This window comes from Heterocephalus glaber, unplaced genomic scaffold, assembly GCF_053883595.1.
Source record: "Heterocephalus glaber isolate CG9 unplaced genomic scaffold, H.glaber_assembly_v1.0 deba00001141, whole genome shotgun sequence".
NCBI classification, from domain to species: Eukaryota; Metazoa; Chordata; class Mammalia; order Rodentia; family Bathyergidae; genus Heterocephalus; species Heterocephalus glaber.
In genome coordinates, this window is record NW_028258201.1 from 1,840,635 (window position 1) to 1,859,776 (window position 19,142).

The following is a 19,142-nucleotide window of genomic DNA, read 5'->3' on the forward strand; positions in this document are numbered from 1 at the left end:
GCAGGTTTTGTGGACTAGTATGTGACCTATTTTGGAAAAAGTACCATGTGTTGCAGAAAAGAATGCATACTCCTCTGTAGTAGTATGGAATACTCTCTTGATATCTATTAAGTCCATGTGTTTAAGGATATGGTTCGGCTCTAATATTTCTTTTTTGTTTGTTTGTTTAGTTTTCTATCCCCTTGCAAAAGTGGAGTGTTACAATCCCCCACTGTGATTGTGTTAGTATTTATTTGATCTTTTATGTTCAGCAGTATTTCTTTTATGAAGATAGGTGTTCCAGTATTCAGTACATAAATATTTCTAAGTGTTATTTCTTCTTGTTGAATTATTCCCTTGACTAGTATGTAGTAACCTTCTTTTCTTTGTCTCTTCTACTCATTTTAGCTTGAAGTTTATATTGCCTGAGATTAAAATTGCCACCCCTCCTTGTTTTGGGGGTCCTGATGCATGAAATATTGTTTTCCATTCTTCCACCCCTGAAAAGCAGGGAGCAGGGATTTTTAGTCTGTAAGTATCTTCTGGATTAGATGAGTTTCTCAAATGCAATAGATTGTTGGATTCTTTTTTCAATCCAGCCTGCTAATCTCTGTCTTTAATTGGAGACTTGAGGCATTAGCATTGAGAGATATTACTGAGAGGTGTTGATTATTTGCTATCTTTGTGCTCTTTCTCTGTTGGTGACTCCTTCATTTTTCTCTTCCTGTCATTTTTTTATTGTTGTTGTTCATCCCTTGTCCTTTCTTGATGTTTTCATTATTCCATCTGGATTTTTAGCTTTATTGGTTTTGTTGTTTCTGTCTAAGATATTCTTGAGTATTTTCTGAAGTGAAGGTTTAGTATTCACAAATTTCTTGCTTGTTCTTTAACATGAAATATCCTTATTTCTTCATCTATTTTAAAGAAAATCTTCACTGGGTATGTTGATTTGAGTTGTAAATTGTTTGCTTGTAGGGCTTGAAATACTTCACTCCAAGCTTCTCCTGTACTGAGAAGTCTGCTGTAATTCTAATAGGTTTACCTTTACATGTAGTTTTTTTTATCCCCATTAAGTTTATTGGTACATTTTTGGTATAAAATACAGTTACATTCATCACTGGGATCTTGTACCATTACATGATGTATCTTGGTTCTTTTTTTTCCCCTTCCCTTGCCCTCCCTTCACCCCCTCCACCCTTCCCTATTTGGAAAGACGTTGATTCCATTTTTTTCCTTTTCTCATATTTTTTCTTTCCCCTTTTTTCCTTTCCCCTACTCCTCCCACTTCCCCTCCTCCTTTAGACCTTTTCTTCCTGTTACACAATATCAATTATACATTTTTTAAATTATAATATCAAGATCTAGGAGACATTACCACAGATTTTACAGAATTTAAAAGGATATAGAAAGCATATTTCAAAAATCTGTTTTGAAATAAATTTGACAACTTCTAGGAAGTACCTTGGAAGACAAATTAATGAAACTACCTCTGGAGGAAATATAAAATTTGAATAGCACCTATTAAAGAAAGTATATTCCTAGCTTGAAAACCTACCTATATGACAACAGCAGGCTCGTATACATTTTAACTGATAAATTATATCAAAAAATTAAAGCAGAAAAAAGAAGGAACACTTCTCCCCTCATTTTAGGAAATCAACATTGTGCTAATCCTAAAACTGGATAAAGATAATAGAAGAAAAAAGTATGAACATAGATAGAAATTTGTTTAACAAAACAAACTGTTAGAAGTCAGATCTGGCAGGATGTAGAAAGTGGTTTTGTTATAGGGATGGCAGTGTTGGTTCAGCATTAGAAGATGCCCCCACCCCCGACAAAGTTATCATTTTAACAAAGGAAAGGAAAAAGCCATATGATCCTGTCACTAGTTGGAGAAAAAGTATTGGACTAAATTCTACAGCTGTTCATGGTAAAAGCTATCAGGAGACCAGAAGTAGAACAGAACCTTCTCAACAGATTAAAGACATGTACTCCATACTTCCAGCGAGAATGCCTTATATGAATGGAGCAGATACAAAGCTTTCTCCTTAAAGTGGGGAACAAGGGCAGATATGCTTGCTCTTTATCTGTCCATTAAACTTTGAAACCTAGGCCCCACCAAAATAGTCTGGCAATAAAATGACACAATTAGGATAGGATTGGCAAGGTAGAAGCAAAATCTTTATGTGTAGATGAAATGATCATCTACAGAGAAAATACTAAGAAAGCTCTAGGAGCCCCTAGAGCTTGTATTTGAATTTAGCAGGATTAGAAAACACAAGGTATATATAAAAATTCAGGTCTGTGTATACTTGTTATAAATGAAGAATTGGATATTGAAATTTAAAAGTTATGTAGGAGTACAAAGGACCTAGAAAAGTTAAAAAAAAAAAAAAACAGTGTTGGAAGATGTTTAGTACCTAATTTTAAGACTTCTTCTAAAGCTACAGTAATCAAGGCAGTGTTGGTGTAAGGAAAGACATATAGATCATTGGAATAAAACAGAGAATCTAGAAATAGAGCCACATATATATGGTCCACTGAGTTTTGAAAGATTATTTAACATTAGCATTTTATAGAATATAAACTCAATTCAAGAGCCGAGGAAGAGATAGTGTTTTCAGCAAATGGCACTAGAACGCCTGGTATCCATATATAAAAAATTAACCTCAACCCTTTATTTCCATACATGAAAATAACTTGAAAGGATCTATGAACCTAAATATGAAAACCTAAAAGTATAAAACTTTAAGAAGAAATTATAAGGGAAAATGTTTATGAATTCAGGGTAAGCAAGGACTACCTAGTATACAAAAGACATGATGTATAAAAGAAAAAAAATTGATAAATGAGATTCCATCATGGGCCGGGGCTTTAGCTCAGTGCTTCTGCTACCTGCCTCAAAAGCGCAAGGACCTGAGTTTGATCCCCAGTACCAGAAAAAAGAAAAAAAAAGAGATTCCATCAAAATTTAGAACTTTAAATGACATCATTAAAATGAAAAGTAGTCCTTAAACAGACCATATTTACAATGCATATAAACTATGACCAGAATATATAAAGAATTCTTAGAGCTCATTAATAGACAACCCAATTAAAAAGTAGACATAAGATGATAAATAGCCAGTACAGCACAAGGAAAGGTGTGCAACTCTAGAATCAGAAAAATACTAATCAGTACAATAACAAGACTGAATTATACACTCATTAGGAAGATGAAGTTAAAAGTTTTAAAAGCCTTGTCCTTTTTCGTTTTGTTGGATTCTCCCCCTTTGTGTTTAATTTGTCATGCCCAATGGATTCATTCTGCTGGGTTTCCTGGGGTTGTGATCCTCATTGTCTTTTCCTAGGGTATTGTCTAAAATTTTTTGGAGTGCCAATTTGATATTCATGAAGTTCCTGAGGTGCTCTTTATCATGAAAGTATCTTATTTCTCCATCAATTTTGAAAGATAGTTTTGCAGGGTACATCAATCTGGGTTGGAAGCTGTTTCCCTTTAGGGCTTGAAATACATCACTCCAAGCTCTTCTTGCCTTGAGGGTTTGCACTGAGAAGTCTGCTGTGATTCTGATGGGCTTTCCTTTGTATGTGATTTGTTTCTTTTCTCTCACTGTGTGTAGAACTTGTTCTTCTGTTGGATTTCTGGAATCCTAATTATTATAAGCCTATGTGTAGATTCTTTTTATCAAGGCTATTTGGAGTCCTATATGCTTCACTTATCTGTATGTCAAGTTCTTTTCCCCTCCTTGGGAAGTTTTCTGCCATCACTTCTTTGAACAGTTTTTTTATGTCATCTGCACTCTCTCCTCTTTCTTCATTGACTCCAATCAGTCTTATGTTATTCTTCTTTGCATCGTCTAGCAGCTGCTGGATTGATTTCTCATGTTCCTTTACAATTTTAAAGCAATTTTTCTTTTCCTGGTCACTAATTGCAATCTTTTCTTCTACATCTGAAATTCTATCCTCACATTGGTTCATTCTGCTGCGCAGACTTTCGATGGAGTTTTTAATCTCCTGGAAATCTGTTTGCATCTGTTTTATGGATTCCATTTGTTTCCTATGTTGGGATTCCATCATATCCCTCAGATCCTCTATTTTTTTATCTGTGTCCTCTCTAGATTTATTAATCATGTCTTGCACCATGAGCAAAATCTTTGCTGTTATCTGAGTAATTATTTCTGATTTCATTTTTCCCAGATCCTCTTTTGTTCCCAGTTCAGATAGTCCAGGTGGTTGAGTATCAGATTGTTCCATCTCGTTTCCCTTTGGGGTTGCTGTAGGTGATCCAGAAGTCTGTTTTTGAGACTTGTTTACGTGTCTTCTCATTTCCACGGTGTGTGGGGGGGTGCTTCACGGCTCACCTTCTCTGCCCTAGGAGCTTGGGATGGCAGCGGGGGAGCTTCCTTCTGGGTTCTGGGACTGGCTCACCTTCTCTGCCCTAGGAGCTTGGGATGGCAGTGGGGGAGCTTCCTTCTGGGTTCTGGGACTGGCTCACCTTCTCTGCCCTAGGAGCTTGGGATGGCAGCGGGGGAGCTTCCTCCCAGGTGCTAGGACCAGCTCACCTTCTCTGCCCTAGGAGCTTGGGATGGCGGTGGGGGAGCTTCCTTCCGGGTTCTGGGACCAGCTCAGCTTCTCTGCCCTAGTAGCTTGGGATGGCGACAGGGGGAGCTTCCTTCTGGGTTCTGGGACTGGCTCACCTTCTCTGCCCTAGGAGCTTGGGATCCCAGAAGGATCCTTTTCAAAGCCTGTCCTGCCTCACACCCCATGAGTCTAGTCCTCTCCACACTGCTGAGGCTGCTTCTGAAGGCCCTGTGGCAGACAGAGGTCACTCAGCTACTCTACATGTAGTTTTGTTGTTGTTGTTCTCTGGCTGCTTTTAAGTCTAGTCTTGTTGTTGGACATCTGGCAATTTAATAATGATATGTTACCGGGCATGGTGGCACATGACTGTAATCCCAGTACTTGGGAGGCTGAAGCAGGAGGATTGCTGTGAATTCGAGGCCAGCCTGGGCTACATAGTGAATTCAAGGCCAGCCTGAACTAATAGTGAGACCTTGTCTCAAAAAACTAAAAAAAAAAAAAATGATATGTCATGGTGAGCTTCTTTATTCTTCATGGTTGTTTGATGTTCTGAAAGCCTCACTTACTTGTGTGTTGAACTCTTTTCTCATATTTGGGAAATTTTTCTATTATGATTTCTGTGAACTAATAATTCAGTCTGTGTTATTTTCTAATTTTTCTCTAACTCCAGTTAGCCTTAGGCTGGTCTTCTTAGTGTCATCTAGCAGCTTCTGGATAATTTTTTCTTGTTCTTTTATTTTTTGTGGCTTGTCTGAGTACATCATAATTTACCATTTTGTTTTCAATTTGAGACACTGTCTTCACATTGGTTATTTCTGCAATTTATGAATTCTATATGTTTTATTTCAGGTTTTTCTATCTGATACATTTTCATGGATTCTATATCTTTGATGAATTAATCTTTCATGGTCAGCTCTTTCAATTTTTTAATTTTTTTCCCCAAATCAACACTGGGCATTTTAAGTGATAATTCTGTAAAGTTTTGGGTCATATCCTCTCTGAACTTGAAAGTTTCTTCATCTCTTCTTAAACTTTTTGTAGAGCTCCACAGCCTGCCATTTGCTTTCCTCTCCATCGGCGCCCCCTAGATCTACCTTGGGAGAGTTGGGAGTCCTTGGAGGCCTTTTGTTCTCTTGTTTTTCCATGTTCCTTTGTGTATGTATATATAAATATATTTTTCTCTTTGGGGCTGAGGGTTGATATCTAGTAAAGTGAGGAGAGATTATAGTTGATATGAGGATCTTTTCAGTTAGAGTCTGTCTTTTGATGATATATTCACTGCTTTATTTGACCAGAGAGTGTTCACCCCTTCAGCTACTTAAGTTAAATGGTTTGGGCCCTGATACTGTGTTGCGAGGAAGGAATTACTACTGCTTATAACAGTATCAACAAATCCAACCATACACTGCTCATATGTGTAATACCCCATATTTACAGATATACTCTTTATTCATATGCTTTGTAGCTTATACTACATTGCTATTAGTAGTCTAAGACGTAGAGGGTGAAGGAAAGAGAAGAGATGGAGGGATGGGTGAAAGAGGCATGTGAATCAGTCGCGGGAGACTTAGGAGAAATAATCAAAGGTAAAAAATGGCTAGGGCATCAGGTTCTGTTGGAGGTCTTTTATATTTGGGATGCAGGGCTAGTGTTGAGGGATTAGAGAAAATACAGGGAGGGCAGGATGCAGGGGGAGGTAATTTGGGATTGAGGAGAGCTACAAAGTTGTCAGAACCTGCTGTAATATTGGTGCACCTGTAAGGTGAAGAAGAAGCTAGGGAAGACAAGGACTGAGTAAGATAAGGGAGAGTGAAGAGAATAGAATAGAGAGGCCAGAAGGGTCATAGGAGAAAATGGGGAGGTGAGTGAGAAAGAGCACAGTATTCCAAAAAGACTTGAGAGGATGTTAGAAAGTAGGAGAAACAAGAAAAAAATAAGCAATTAATGTTGCAACAGATGCTAGAATTGGGAGAGGAGAAGGGAGAGAGCAACTACTAAATCAATGCGAAAAAGAGAAAACAGAAGGAAAGCAAAGTAACAGCAAAGAGCCAATGGAGACCCAATTCACACGCTCCAGAAAGAGCGCATACATGTGTTCACTGTGCCATATAGCCTGTGTGCCCATGTAATCCCCTTCTTACATTAGTTGCGGTCTGCTTGAATGCAACCACATGAACGTCTCCTCTTTTCAGTCCCCCACCCCCAGCCAGCAGGCACAATTTGGCTCCAGTCTCATGCTCGCTTCGGCAGCACATATACTAAAATTGACTCCAGTCTTGGCTTACGGACTCTCTTCTCTCAAGGAGTTGTAGCCGACTTAGAGGTGTGGGGTGCCAGGCTGAGACTCGGGGGGGGGGGGTTCAGGTGGAGACTCAGGTGGCCCCAGAACTGGCATGGGACACTAGATGGGACTCCAGGGGGAGACTCGGGCAGGGAGCCAGGTGGAGACTGGTGGATGCGGGACCAGCTCAGAGCACCAGGAGGAGACTCAAGTGGGCTGGCGCAGTCAGTGGAGGCTCAGTGGGGACTCAGTTGGCCCAGGATTGATGTGGGATGCCGGAGAGAGAGAGACTGTCTGGGAGAAGGAACCCACGTACCCAGCGTCTATCCCAGGAGACCAGGCTCTGCAGCAAATTCCCTCAGGATGCTCGGGAAGTTCTCAAGATGGCTGCTCCTGCGCTGAGTGAAGGTGGGGCCACGCGGACCGGCCCTGGCAGAGCGGCTTTTCCTTGTTTTAACCACTACCCAAATGTGTGGTTTGAGCTACATGTATCTTCTTTCAAATTAATTTTCTGTATCAAGGTGTAAGTCCCTTCACCACTTCAATTACCTGTGCTTCTGGTTGATCTTCCCTGAGTATCTCTGGCTTTTTTTGTTTGTTTTTGGTACTGGGGATTGATCATAGATTTTTAGTGGTTTCCTCTTTTCTAAATTTGTAAAGCTATAAATTACCCTCCAATTATGTATCACACAGATTTTGATATATTTGTCCAATTCAAAGTATGTTCTAATTTTCTTCCCAACGCTTCTATAGTGCAGGTGCTATTTAGAAGCTTGCTTTTTCAATTTCCAAATATTTGGGATTTTCCAGATGTTTTTCTATCACTAGCTTCTAATTTAATTCTGTAGTGATCAGAAAATATACTCTATACAATTTCAAACTCCCAAGTTTACTGAGTTTGTTTTAAGACCCAGAGTATGGCCTATCAGCTGGATGTTTTATGTTCATTTAAAAATAAAATATGGGGCCAGGAATTTAGCTCAGTGGTTCCACCACCTACCCCGCAAGCGCAAGGACCTGAGTTTGAGCCCCGGTACCAAAAAGAGAAATTAATTAATTAATTAATTAAAATAAAGTATATATTGCTACTATTATATGTAACAGCAGAATAATGTCAATTAGGTAATGTTGGTTGGTTGATTATGGTGTTCAAATATTCCATGTACTGATTGTTTGGGTTGTTTAATTGTTCTGTTTACTGAGACAATTCTGCTGAAATATTAAAAGATAATTGAATTTATTTCTGCTTGTATGTGTCATGTACTTTGAAGTTTTTTACCAGGTGGATACATAATTTAGGATTGCAATATGTTCTTGATGGATTATCTTTGTATGCTCATGGACTGTCCACCTTTATCCACGGGGAGAGTCCTTATTCTGAAATCCGATCTTTCTGACGTTAACACAGCTACCAACATTCCCACTGTTAGCATTATTTTCCCTTTTTAAAAACTTTTTACCTATGTCTGTTTTCATTTTTAGGGTGGGTATTGTGTAGACAGCATTCGGCTGAATTACCCTTTTAGGTATAGTTTGACAATCTTTGTCTTTAGGGTTTAAATGATATACAATTATTTCAATTGTTGCTTTCATTGTCTTTAACTCTGTCTTATAATTTGCTTTCATTTTGTCTTTTACTTCTTTATTTTGGATTGTGTTTACTATTCCATTTTATCTTCTTCATTGGCTTACAAACTAAATATCTTTTTAGTAGTTGCTGTGGTGTTTAAAATATTTATCTTTAAGTTAATAATTCTACCTTCAAATAATAATATGCAAGAACAATATAACACCATATTTACATTTTCCCCACTTATTTGTTGTGCAGTTGTCATATATTTTACCTTAGTTATGTTATAAACATGAAAAATAATTGTTACTTTTTAAAATTATTTAAATTTTTTTAGACAAAAATAGAAAAACCTTTTATATTTGTCTGCATTTTCACCTCATGCTTTCATATTAACATCTAGAAAATGTTCTGTAAATAAATAAAATCTTGCTCAAATAAGATATTTTTATTCCATTTTCAGCACTGTTTTTCTCAAACCTTGGGTTCTAAACTCTGATTATTGTAACTTAAGTCTTCCAACATAGAGTGATGCAGCAGGTATAAACTGGAATGAATGAGGGTGCTTTCTTATTTTCTTTGCTAGATCATAGTTCATCATTTGAAAAACATAATCCATGGGCAGTCAGCTTAGTTACAATCTAGACATGGGGAGAAAGCTCAAGGGTAGTGACTGGGATCCAGGTCAGCCTGACATCTTGGCTGAGACAGACCAAACCTCTTCACTTAGAGATTCAATCACTGCAGTCTTCAAACTACATCAAATCACATCTTAATCCAAGCAAAATTTCTCCCAATATCCTCTCTTCACCAAACCCTGTCTTGTACTTCATGAATAACCCAGGGGTAAATCAAAATTCTCAGGCGTTACACCCTGGTGAAGTCAGAATTTATAATAGCTACATCTGTAAGCCACTCTGAAACCACACCTTCATAACATATGGGTCATATATGACCCAGTCCTAGATTTTTAACAAGAAGAACTCAGGCTCTGTTGGCTCTGAAAAACTGAAGACTTTATTGGCCTCGGTATACTCAGGAAGGGGGCAGAGAATGGCTTTGGAGAGGAAACCAGAGGATATGAACCCCAGAAGAGCGATGATCTTCACACCAGTGCTGTGGAACTATTAACACTGATCCATTACCTTCTATTTGTTGGGACTAATTACTAAGGACTAATTGCTTTAAGGTCACAAATAAGGACTTGAAGTGTCTTCAGACGAGATTAGGTGAGTTCAGGATAGCAGAGCCATAGACTTGAAGGGTCTTCAAGAAAGTTGGTCAGTGGAATGGAGAGCCCAGGAATTGAGAATTAAGCTGAGACTACAGTTTGGAGAGAACTTGGAATTCAAATTTTTCCTAAATCTTCTTTTCAGGAATTTCGTCACCTGCAGCAAGACACAGTTACAGATGTCATCCTTGGGTTCAGGTCTCTAAGCTCAGACACACCTTCCCCATCCACTTTACACCTAATTCCCACATTTCTCTGCCCTTCTTAGGTCCCAGGGAGAAGGTGGCTCTCCCTGAACATGTCCTGGTGCTTCCTGATGAGCAGCAGTTAGGAGTTAAGGAGTTCGGGACACCTGATACATCTCATTTAAAATTTGTATGAAATAAGAAATGTTTGAACAAAGAAAACTAAAAGAGAAGGAATTTATCCTATCAGATATTAACACATTAGGACACTGTCACAGAAGAGGCAAATAAATCTTTGGAATAAAACAGAACTCAGATACAGAGCCACATATAATGGGAACTTTCAACACAATAAAGAGACACCAAAAACTTACGGAGAAAAGTTGTTGAAAAACTATCTACCACATAGAGATAAATCAAGTTATTCCCCAAAAAATCAAGAAACTGAATGAGAAATTTTAATCTGTAAGAGATATTTTAAGACTGAGACCTCCTTACAGGGAGAACATTTTTAAATCACAAAAGCAAAAAACAGAAATATTGATGTAGTTGATTTTAAAAGTACTAAGGATTTCTCTTCAACAAAGGAAATCAAGAAAGAAGTTGCCAAAAGTTAGATTGGAAGAAAACATTTGAAATGCCAAAAACTGACATGGGACTACTAGGAAGACGGCATAAAGATCTCTTGCAAATCAAAAAGAACAAGATAGGGGCCCAATGTACAAAATGGACAAAGGATGTGAATCAGAAATTTACAAAAAAGGAACTCCCAAGTGGCTAGCGAGTACAGAAGTAGTTCCAATTGAAGTAATTAAAGAAATGCAAATACAAACAGCATATTCCTTTACATGCATAAAACTGGCAAAAAAATTTGGAAAACTAATAATGTCCAACGTTGCCATGGATTTTAGATCTGCAGATTTCAGGTAGAGGTGAAGGAAATACAGGTTAGTGCAGCCCCGCAGGGAGCAGACAGGCGGTGCTGGAACAAGCAGAACAGCTGCATCCCAAGCCACCCCGCGCGGCTTCCTGGGACACGTACATTCCAGGAACGAGGTCCCTGTGAGAATGCCAACCGTGCTTGTGCTGTGGAGAACCAGAAATAATCCAGATTCTCCAGGTGGAATACAGACAGATGGGGGGATAATGTAAAATACTATGGAACATCTGAAAGCAACAGACTATATGCACACACTTAGATCTATAATATAATACTACATTGGTTAATTACCAAGTATGTATACTGAATAATGCTATGTGTTATACAAGATATATACAAATCAAGGAAAACTCATCAAATCCACTAGAATGTTTACCTATAGGCTGGGATTGGGCTTAGATATGCACGTAAAGACTGAAGATAGAGAGAACAAACACATCAAGACAGAGAACTTGGAGGCATCGTGATAGAATCCTCCACTGAGCAGTGTGACTGACTTCGCCCTTGGCACCTGGGTCCAGCATGAACCGTGAGGGTGATGATAAGGAGTAAGAGGTGGTCATCATCACGGGGAGATACTATCTAATGGGAAACAAGTATGAAAACATAAAAATATAAATATGCAATGATAAATGTGTTATGAGAAATTTTTTAAATCTGAAGTCCCAGAAGGGGCATTTTTGTGTGAGTTTTACCATTCAGTGACCCAAGAAGAGAGAGCAAACAGTGTATTAGGCACCTGTCACACCGTGTTGTGATTATGCATAGACATCGACCTGGCTCTTGGGGAGTTCGGACTTTGCATTTTCTTTATAAAGTAAGTCGCTCAGGACAATGACTAAGCCAACAGCTTTGGATCTAATCTTCCTGGATTCAAATGCTCACTTCACAACTTCCAGCTATGGAATGCTGCTGTGTATATGAGAAGATACAAGTATCTCTGGTGTGTTGAATGATGACAACAGCACTACCTACCTCACATACATTACTTGTGAGTATAAAATGGATTAAGGTAAATGCCCAGAATAGCGCCTCTGCATATTGTTCTCAGTAAATTATCAGTGTTGTTGTTTCGCAGCTCTGTGCTGTTAATCCAATAATAGATCAACGTGTACCTTATCAAATAGCGTTTTTCCTCCTTTCTTTAGATACAACACTAGGTTTCCCCCTTCTTTTCCTCTGTCCTAAGAGCCCCAACTCCATAATAACTCACAGGGGACCCTGGGCCCGGGGGTCGCGACTGGATTGCAGAGCCCTGATGATGAGCACAGTCCCCACAGTGATGCCCACCAGGCCCACGACCAGGCCCAGGGCACAGACCACGGTCTCCATTGTCTCTGTCACCTGGATGGGCTCCTGGGGCTCTGTGGAAAAATGAAGATTTGGGGTCAGAATGTGTGCTACAGATGGGGCTGGCCTGGGTGAGCATGGAGCCTGAAGGCCATAGACCACCTGATGGCACAGTAGGGTGAGGGGCAAGGGGAGGCTGCCTCCCGGGTCCCAGGAATGGGGCTCACAGAGGGGAAGTGAGGCTCTGTACCCCAGTGCGTGAGGAGCGGCTCGTCCAGGCCCCAGTGCTCCACCTTGCAGTCGTAGACGTCCTCAGTGTTGGGAAGGAAGGTCAGGTAGTGGAACTTGTGGAAGCTGTAGTCTGTGCGGGGCAGGAAGATGCTCTCGGAAACACCCACAGTGACTGGCTGCCCATTCCGAAGCCAGGTGACATTGAGCACAGGTGGGAAGAACCTGTCCACATGGCAGATGAGGACATTGGGCTCGCCCAGCTCTACGGGCTCCTTGGGAAACACAATCACCTCAGGAGGATCTAAGAGAGGACAAAACCCGGTGAGCGGCCCAGGGTGAATCACAGAGGCTCCACCTTGGGTGCCATCTACCTCGGGCTCAGACTTTATGTTACCCTTGGTTCCAGAATCAGAGCCAGGAGTCTCATTCCACTGATGGGCTGCACTCAGTCACCATTTCTCTTGGAAGAAGCCCATGGGCATCACTCGGTAGTGCCACCTAGATGTCCCAGATGGGGCCCTCCCATCCCTTCCCAGATGACTAAAAGAGAAAGAAGTAAAGAGAGGCAGTACCATTGGGTGCCTGGGTACGGTTGGTCCTCTTGATCAGAATATTCAAGTTTGAATTTGCTATAGCAATATTAGTCAATCCACCCTGAGCATCAAAGCTAAAGGCTCGTCCAAACTCCGGCAGATGCCAGATGGTCTCCTTCTTGTCCAGATCTACATAGAACTGCTCATCCTCATCAAACTCAAACATATACTCCCCTGATGGGCTGTGGGTTTGTGCAAATATGGCATAAGTTGAGACATGGTCCGCTGCATAAAGGAAACAGAGAAAAACACAACAAAGTGTAAAAATGAATATGTAAGTTCTGGAGACACAAAAATGAATCAAGACGGAGGGGAAAGGAAGGGGGTGAAGAAGAAAAGAAAATTAAGACGTACATGTATCAACTTCCCACAATAAATGTAATCATTACGCACTGTAATCACGTACTAATAAAAAAATTTTTTTGGCACCAGGGATAGAACTCAGGACCTTGTGCTTGCAAGCCAGGCATGGTGCCACTGAGCTAAATCCCCGGCCCTAATAAAAAATTTTTAAAAGATCTATTAATATATAAAGAGAGGCTGCCGGGGATTTAGCTCAGTGGTTCCCCCACCTGCCTCAAAAGCTCAAGGTCCCAAGTTCGATCACCAGTACAAAAAATAAATAAATAAATACATACATACATACATAAAAATATATATGTATATATATAGAGAGAGAGAGGCAGGCTAATGGAAAAGGCTGGACCAGTGGTGCTTGAGTAATGAGACGAGAGGAAGTGAGCAGATTGACAAAAAGAAGAGGGAAGTGAATTAAATGTGATTGACATTAAGAGATTATATACCCAAGACTTGGTGAGTGATACAGGATACAGGTGGTAATAGAGTTGGAAAAGTTCCGTATAACTTTCTGATTCTTCGGCTGGTCAATGCAACTGTCCGTCTCTCTCTCTCTCTTCCTTTTGTCACTTGTAAAATTATTTTTAATTAACAAATTGAAAATGTATATTTATTCTGTACACACTGTTTTGAAACATGTTTCATGAAATGGCTAAGTAAAGTTAATTAACACATGTACAACCTCATACATCTATTATTTCCTGTGGTGAGAGCATTTAAAATCCATTCTCAGTGATTTTTAAGGGTACAAAGTATTGTTATTCAAATGTTGGCAGGACTGTGGAGAGAAAGGAACTCTTCTCTGCTGTTGGTGGGAGTGCAGACTGGTGCAACCACTGTGGAAATCAGTGTGGAGATTCCTCAAAAAATTAGGATTAGGGAAAAAAAAACAAAACACAGTACACTCTCCCAATCTCAGTACCTTTGGTATAGGTTGCTATTTAATGCATTTAGATAAACTGGCCTTTCAACCATTACAAATTGTATTCATTTTTGTGCCTCAGAGTTTGGACAATATAAGCACATACGAGGGCTCTGTAAATGTTGGAGAGTAAAAAAACTAAACTAACGCAATTTATACTTCCAAAAAAAATTAGGATTAGGGCTGGGGATTTAGCTCAGTGGTCCCGCCACCTGCCTCACAAGCACAAGGTCCCGAGTTTGATCCCCGTACCAAAAAAAAAAAAAATTAGGATTAGAAGTCCCATTTGACCCAGCTACTCCCTTGCTGGCTCTCTTCCCAAAAGAACTAAAAGTATCATACCACAGTGATATATGTGCACTCATGTTTATAGCAGCACAGTTTGTAATAGCTAAATTGTGGAAGCAACCCAAATGCCTATCAACCAATGAATGGATAAAAAAGGTCTGGTTTTTATATACAATGGAGTATTACTCTGCCACAAAGAAAGATAAACTTGACACATTTATAGCTTAATGGATGCAACTTGAGATTATACTCTTAAGTGAAATAAATTGGATACATATGTGTAAATATCACATTCTTTCTGGTGTGAGAAACTGAAAGAGCAAATAAGGACAAAATGTATAGTAGATAATATGAAATAGGAAGAAACTGTTCAAAAGGAAAGAGAAACTGTGAAGGGGGAGGGGGGAAAGGAAGAGGAAAAATCGAGAAAGAAGAGAAAAAATAGAAACAAAACTTTTGTAAATAAGAGGGAAAGGAGGGGTTGAAAGGAGGGGAAGGGACTGGGAGAAAAAGAGGAACCAAGATAGGCCACGTACAGGTACAGATTCCCTTTGATGAGTGTGATTGCCATGTATATTTAAACTGTACCAATAAAATTAATTTTAAAAAAGGAATATTACATTGAGATAGGTAAGCCAGAAATATAAAAGGACATGTATGATTCTATTTCTATGAAGTTCTAAAACTAGCAGAACTCATCTATAAGGACAGAAATCAGATCAAGAGTTGCCAAGGGTGTGGAAATGACTGCAGAGGAGTGTGAAGGAATTTTCTGGGATGGAGATTTTCTACATGTGCATACACACGAGTGTGTATCTTTGTCAAAACTCATCAAATTGTACACTCAAAATATATGTATGTTACTGTCTGACTGTAAAAGTGTGTTTCTGGCATTTACAAATCTATACTAGATATCAAATACTAAATAAATACCTTTTTTTTTGGTACCGGGGATCAAACTCAGGACCTTGTGCTTGTGAGACAGGCTGTGGCATCACTGAGCTAAATCCCCAGCCCCAGTACATACCTTACTGAATAAAAAACAAAGTATTGTTATTAAGCTAGAGTCACCAAGTTGTACAATACATATCTTGGACTTATTCCTCCTATCTAGCTGAAATTTTGTATCCTTTGACCAACATCTTCTCAACCCAATGAAATCATCTTGCTTCCACTAGTTTAAAAAGTAATAAAGGAAGACAGTGTGATTGAGAAAAGATATGAAATTCAGTGTGGAGCATTTTGCATCTAAAATACATAAAATCATCGAGTAGCAATAATACAGATGTTATACTTGGTGACTGACTCCAGGGGAGGGGTTCAGCCAGAGAACTGAGGGTTTGAGTGAAATTTTCCAAGAAGAGTGCATAGAATAAGAATTGCAGAGACCTGATGTATAACTCTGGGGAACATGATAATTAAGAAGCAATTTCAAAGGAGAATAAGAAGGATCCTCCCCTCAAAAAATAAACAGGAAAAACAAGCACAGAATGTGTTGAAGAAGGATCTAAAACAAAGTTCCAGTAAGTAATCAGAAAGAGCTAGATTACAGTGCAAATGTTACCAAGAACGCAAGTCAGCAAGACACTGAAAAGTACCTGAAAGGTTTGATCTCACACAGAGGTTACTGATGGTTGAGGTGAGAGTAAGCTCAGGATGGACTGGAGACAGAATTCAGAAGCTTAGCTACAGAGTGAGGACACGGACATCCCTAGGCACTGAGTTAATGCGTAATGTCTATCAAGAACCCTAAAACGTCTTCATACCTGTATGAAGATATATTCATTATGGTATTTATTATAACACAACACTGAAACACAACATTGAAAATAACCCAAATGACCATCAACAGGGCAACAGGTACTTCTGATTCTTTATAGCATTAGCATAAAGTCCTCTTCACTTCTACTGACTCCTGGACCACCTCAGTTTAAATTAAACTGTCTGCAAGCTAAGGGCTGCATCTTTTTTTTTTTTTTTTTGTACCAGGGATCGGACTCGGGTCCTTGGGCTTGCACAGCAGGCAGCAAAACCACTGAGCTAAATCCCCGGCCCAAGGGCTGCATCTTTAATGTTATGAATTCTAATCCTTCACATCACCACATTTTCAAATGACAGCATTCACTGGCTTGATGCACCCTGATGTCAGCATCAGGGAGAAGGAACATTGTCATAATTTATAATCCCTGGCTGAGTCCTGTGGTTATCTAAAGTCTAGACCTGTCAATGTACCAATTGTTCCCTAGGTGACTCAAGACCCAAATTTCAAGGTGAACAAAAATAGTCAACCATGCTGTCTTGCAAGAAGAAGCCATGTGAGCTAGCCACAAAAATCCTGTAAGGGTCTTAGGTTCCAACCTATACCTCTAAATCCCTCAAAAAAGGCCACACAAAGCAGAGTCCGGGGGTCCAGGAGAGATACAAGGGGTGGGAAGTCTCTGTGGGGGTCAGTTAAAGAGTCACTGTATGCAGAAGTCCAGAGAATACAGACTATGATCATCAGAATTGGGTCTGGATTTAGACCCTGGCTCTTTGACTTGGTGGACTACACTGGAAAGTACATTAATCCTGCTGAGCTTCAGTTTTCTTCATCTCCAAAGTGAAGCAATTGATATCCTCCACTGAAGGTTCTTGTGAGTTGTAAATGAGAAAACAAACTAAAAAGCTGCCTAGTAAATTGTGGTTGCCATTGCTAGTAGGATCATTAGAGCAAGAAGGAAAAAGGTGACCCTCATAGGATGAAAAAAAAAAGACACAGAGGAAAATAGATCAAGGAGTCTTTTAAATCCCTTATTCCTAAAGCAAGTAGCTGCCCCACCTCTCACCCTGACCTTCTCAGGTCCTCCTAAACAAACACTCACCCTTGATGGCCCCAGCTCCTTGGAGACTCAGCAAGAAAGCCAGGAAGAGGGTGCTCAGGATCACAGCTCTGGCCTGGAACATCCTCTCTTCAGGGCACACGCTGAGCTCCACAACCGTGGACTGTGAACACAGGAACAGTGATAGAGAACTGAGGTAGGATGGGGACAGAAAGAACTCTGAAGTTGTGGGCTGAAAATAGACTAAAGGGGTGGAGAGGAAACAGCATGGCTAGGCTAACCAATCAGAGAAGAACTAGAGCTGACGCTCCCTGTTGCTGGGTAAACAGAAAACTGGAAGGAGCTGTAGAGAAGAAGGGAGGGTTTTTAGAAGCCAGAAAGGCCGGGGGAATTCCAGTTCATAGCTCATTTTCAGAGCTGGAGAAAGAGGTTGAAAAGATAAGTTGTACCGACTTCTGATGGCAAATGATTTATACGAAATGCTGCTATGTGACAGGGTTAGTCTTTCTGTGTTCCTGACCCTCATTTCCTCCCTATGCATCCAGATTGTCTTTGATTTTTCTTTTGTCCACTATTTTTCTAAGTAATTTTAAAATTTCATCAAGATACAAAAATATCCTGCTGTTACCTAAGGGTAACTGCGCTACCTAATAAAAGTAATTAATCTTCTTCCCAGACCCGCCTGGCTGAGACACATGCTGTTCATTTAATTATTTATGTAAAAGCTTAATAGTTTCTTTCAGAGATCTTAATTAATTTGAATTCATTTGATCTATCAGTATTTTTTTTCTATCTCTGGAGACCTTTGCTAGTGAGTTTTTCACATAGTTCTTATTATCCATGTTTCGTATCGTTTGAGTTTTTCTGACATGGAAGTTGTTTGAAATGATCTTTTTTTCTTTTTAAATTACTATTAATTTTATTTTATTCTCACATAAGAATACTCAATATAACATTGAATATGGTAACAATGTGCCGTTATTTTGATCTTGTGTTTCAGTGGAAACTTTTCAGTGTCCTTTTCGATTCTTTGTTTTGTTTTCTGTTTGTTTGCTTTTGTGATGCTGAGGATTGAAGCCAGGGGAAAGCCCTCTAACAGCGAGCCACATCCAAGCCCAGATGTTATTTTTAAGAGTGATTTCCTTCATGCTTTCTTCTTAGTAGTAATATTCATTTTTTTGTTTTACATTTTATTTGACATACTTTTCTAATCTTGTTTTAGTTTTTTATCTTGAAGTACTTTGTTATTCATAAGTAAGGTTACAAAGCATTTGATATTTAATGTAATAATGAAGTATGCTATATTAATTTTTTTTGCTTTGTGGCAGCCTTGCCCTGCATAAATAATAATTAAGTATTAAGAGATTATTGCAGAGAGATGTTAGAATTACTGCTTTTCAAGTATTATATAATTTGACCCTCACATGAAATCTGTATTATTTATGTCCCTTCTAAAAATAAATTACCTAAGACATTGAGGAGTTAAGCATTTGTCTAATCATCTATAAATGAAAAGAAGAGGTTCAACCCAAGCACTTTTAACTGAAGAAATTGAGCACAATTTTATTCCACAATTCCACAATTCTATACAGACTCCTCATTCCTCATGGACACCTTATGCTAACAATTCTTTTTTTCTCTTCCATTGTATATGCTAGCGTTTTATTTACATTGTAATATCTGTGTTAAAGAAATGTCCCCAGTTTGACATGTTCTTTATCAGAATTTTTGGTTCAATAAGATCATATTTACAAATTTGTAAACTACAGGGTAATTTTCTTTGAAAGTGTTAGAAAATATTCACAACAAACACAACAGAGTAAGATGTTTTGGGGGGCGCAGGGTCTCTGATGGTTTTTCCCCTTGGTTCTTTAT

General features: G+C 39.2%; 1 protein-coding gene across 4 annotated transcripts; it reads right to left on the reverse strand.

Moving 5' to 3' along the window:
* Positions 1–9,405: 9,405 nt before the first annotated feature.
* LOC101698463 (HLA class II histocompatibility antigen, DP alpha 1 chain) lies at positions 9,406–17,517 on the reverse strand. Of its 4 annotated transcripts, XM_087210455.1 has the most exons (6): positions 17,310–17,500; positions 13,685–13,807; positions 12,861–13,106; positions 12,308–12,589; positions 11,981–12,131; positions 9,406–9,799 (listed from the first exon to the last, which is right to left on the reverse strand). In XM_087210455.1, the coding sequence occupies exons 1-6, from the start codon at positions 17,389–17,391 to the stop codon at positions 9,796–9,798; spliced, it is 888 nt and encodes a 295-aa protein (XP_087066581.1). In that variant the 5' UTR covers positions 17,392–17,500; the 3' UTR covers positions 9,406–9,795. The 4 variants fall into 4 exon arrangements, with proteins under 4 accessions (XP_087066581.1, XP_004846902.1, XP_087066582.1 ...); XM_004846845.4 differs by lacking the exon at positions 13,685–13,807 and having other exon boundaries at positions 17,310–17,513; XM_087210456.1 differs by lacking the exon at positions 9,406–9,799 and having other exon boundaries at positions 11,977–12,131; positions 17,310–17,501.
* Positions 17,518–19,142: the final 1,625 nt, after the last annotated feature.

Coding starts and splice junctions, on each gene's coding strand:
- LOC101698463 (XM_087210455.1), bottom strand. CDS start 17,391: ATGTTCCAGGCCAGAGCTGTGATCCTGAGCACCCTCTTCCTGGCTTTC. Junction 13,808..17,309: donor AGGAGCTGGGGCCATCAAGG/GTGAGTGTTTGT, acceptor TAATTTTACAAG/TGACAAAAGGAAGAGAGAGA. Junction 12,590..12,860: donor CCGTACCCAGGCACCCAATG/GTACTGCCTCTC, acceptor GTCCTCTCTTAG/ATCCTCCTGAGGTGATTGTG.